The 3,287-nt window shown below is 40.8% G+C and overlaps 1 protein-coding gene across 1 annotated transcript in view; it reads left to right on the top strand.

Moving 5' to 3' along the window:
- Positions 1–2,958: 2,958 nt before the first annotated feature.
- Positions 2,959–3,287, top strand: part of LOC123179794 (uncharacterized) — a 1,152-nt gene continuing 823 nt past the window's right edge. The window contains exon 1 of the mRNA XM_044591678.1: positions 2,959–3,137. Coding sequence (XP_044447613.1) covers positions 3,019–3,137 — 119 coding nt within the window. The 5' untranslated portion in view covers positions 2,959–3,018. The remainder of the gene's footprint in view (positions 3,138–3,287) is intronic.

Genomic DNA, 3,287 nt, shown 5'->3' with positions numbered 1-3,287 from the left:
TGACAGGGAGCAAACAATTTCTTTTCAGTTTGGGAGCCGCCTTTGATGTATATAACTTGGATGGTATCGAAAGCCTTGAGTCGTTGTCGTTGACGAGAAAAGCAGGCCTCCCAAAATAATTTTTTATCTCTTTTTAAAACTTGAGGTCTGGCACCACTGTAAATCAATGCTTCCCTCTGCGAAGGTCGTTCTATTTATTTTTATGTTGAGTCTCATCCTTCTCATTAAAAAACCAACTAGGGGGTCATGTGATCATGTGTGCGCATGGAGTATGATTGACATTCGACTGTGTTTCATAAATGGATCAATGGTTGAGCATAATGGGCTAGGGATAATTTTCTTTAGCATTGTTATTTTGAAAGGCATGGTTGCGTGTTAGCATTGGAGGGGGTATATATAGCCACCTCATCGGTCCCGGTTTGTGGCTGGAACCGGGACTAAAGGCCACCCTTCTGTCCTGGTTCTAGGCACGAACCGGGACCAATGGCTGTGGGCTAGGAACGAGGACCATTGGTCCCATTCGTGCCTAGAACCGGGACAAATGGGTACACACGAACCGGGACAAATGCCTGCCGAGGACCGGCCGGCCCCCTGGGCGCACGAACCGGGACGTATGACCCCCATGGGTCCCGGTTCGTGACTGAACCGGGACTAATGGGCTGGCCAGGCCCCAACCAAAGCCCTGTTTTCTACTAGTGAGGGGCGACGCTCTGCGGAGTTCTCCCTCTTGGGGGCGTTGTCGTGGAGCTTAGGTGTGCTAGGTCGTAGCGTGAGCATGTTTTGTTCTTCTGGTACTTGTTGCTGGTAGCATAGAAGCATGCGTTTTGCATGTGCCGGATATCTCAGGATCGACTTTGTAAGGGCTACCAAACCATATTGTATCGTTTGACCATGTACAGCTTTGGATGTTGCTTTGTTTATAAAGCAGGGCAAAATCCTATTTCGAGAATAAAGAAAACAACAGCAACAGCAAACAGGTCAACAACTTCAGAATAGTTTTTCTTTTAAAATTTCACTTGCTTAATTAACTACATGCATAGGACTTTCTACAGTGTTTTAGAGAAGGACAACTATGATTTGCTAGCTAGTTAGGTATTTCAACAGAACATTAACAGCAAGGAGAAGGAGAAGAACTGTTAACAACCAGGCAGGCAGGTGGAGAGTGAGTGTGTGAGAGTGAGGTCTCTCTGGCTTTTTCCTGTATGGCTACTCCTACTTCCTTCGCTGACAAAGACCTGTTCTGAATCCGTAATACTGATTCATAGTAATGATGGTGGATCGACTATACCTTGACTTATCCATGTACAACAAAAATTACTACGTACATGATTAAAAATCCAAGGGTCAAATCCTGATCAATTGATCCAGCAAATTCTTCATGAATCTAGCATGACATCAAGTGTGATTAATAGGAGTTTCAATTATAATTAGCCTCCGAGAAGCTACATGGAGGAGGATGTAGTCGTGTTTTGTGGCCTTGTCAGAAACTTCGCTTTCCATCAATCTGAAAACAAGTGGTAGAGGGCAAAAGAATGAAAAAAAACATGTGTAGAGGATACGCAACACATAAAGGCCACACACACAAAAACAGCGGTATGGTAGCTGGTCCATGACATTGACAAGTCAATTGATTTGCTGCAACCATATATATGTACGAATAATATCGCCAAGGATAAGAGAAGGAAAAAATATAAATATACCGATAGGCTCTTATTTAGTTCCTGGATGCATGTTGCATGAGCCAAGTGTATCGGCAGTATGGCTTGTGTTTGCTGCATGATGGCGGCAGGTTCCCATTCAGTTAGGCATGCTAAGTCCTAAATTCATTTATTCACGTATCGGGTAGAAGGAGAACAAATTTCATTTCTTTTCTGTAGGTTCCTTGCTTAAAAGAAAATAGAAAATATACACTTATATAATTACGAGAAAAAATCAACTGTATGTCGCTCAGTCTTCCCTTTTTGTTCCGTATCAGTATCAACAATCATAGTACTAATAGCTTTCTATACTGGCGCTAGTAAATTCAATAAAAGAAACATGGAGACTATCTGAACAATTTGAAACAATATAGACAAACTGAGATCAACTAACAACAGAAATCCAAAAGAAATGTTCATGTCTACGTGGAGTGAATCGATCAAGCCGTGCAAAGCCCTAACAATTTGTTTTGTATTAATAACTCATATGATAATACAACTCCTCCATATGAAAAGGTAATATGATGATTCATGAATGCTTATCCATCTTATAAATATATTGTGCACAAAATATCGAGTTAGTTCAGAGAAAACGGTGTCTAGAACAATCTTCACATTAATAGTGTGATCTATCTCAATGACTCACACAAGATTACAAAGTTTGTTCCCTTAAGTATGCCAATCTGGATACGCCTAACAATATGTAGAACATGACAAACTAAATCAGAACAAGGGACAAAATCTAGATCAATGTTTGAAGTGTAAAGTGAATACGATGAGTCATTTGTCGTTATCAAGCATTCCATACACCTAGATGATATGTGCAAGAACAATCAACTATGACGAACAATCCAAAATCACGATAGTAAGTAGTACCATAATACACAACATACCAAATTATTGTAAATGATAAGCTTAAGAGCACTTTTTCAAGAAGCAAGTGTGAAGATTACAAACTTAGTTCCCTTAAGTTATGCCAATCTGGATACACCTAACAACATGTAGAACATCACAAACTAAATCGAAAGACGGACAAAATCTAGATCAATGTTTGAAGTGTAAAGTGAATACGATGAGTCATTAGTCGTGATCAAGCATTCGATACAGCCAGATGATATTTGCAAGAACACAACATACCAAATTATTAGGTCGATAATCTTAAGTGCACTTTTTCAAGAAAAGAGTGGGAAGATGAAAACAAAATATGTCATGCCTGCTATAAATACGACTACACCATGTGGGTCTCTTCCATCATCTAACCTTCAAGCACCTAGAGTAAAAACACCAAAGCCAAGTGAGCAATAGTAAACACAAATCAAACATGAAGACCTTCATCATATTTGTCCTCCTTGCTATGGTGATGAGCATCGCCAGTGCCACTAGGCAACTAAGCCCTAGAGGCAAGGAGTTGCAAACACCACAAGAACAATTCCCCCAACAGCAATTCCCTCAACCACAACAAATCCTCCAACAACAATTCCCCCAACGACAACAAATCCCCCAGCAACCGCAACAATTCCCCCAACAGCAATTCCCGCAACAGCAAATCCCACAACAGCAAATCCCGCAACAACAATTCCCCCAACCACA

This window comes from Triticum aestivum, chromosome 1D, assembly GCF_018294505.1.
Source record: "Triticum aestivum cultivar Chinese Spring chromosome 1D, IWGSC CS RefSeq v2.1, whole genome shotgun sequence".
Classification (NCBI taxonomy): Eukaryota; Viridiplantae; Streptophyta; class Magnoliopsida; order Poales; family Poaceae; genus Triticum; species Triticum aestivum.
Note: the sequence above shows the minus strand (reverse complement) of the source record. Positions and strands in the feature narration are given on the sequence as shown.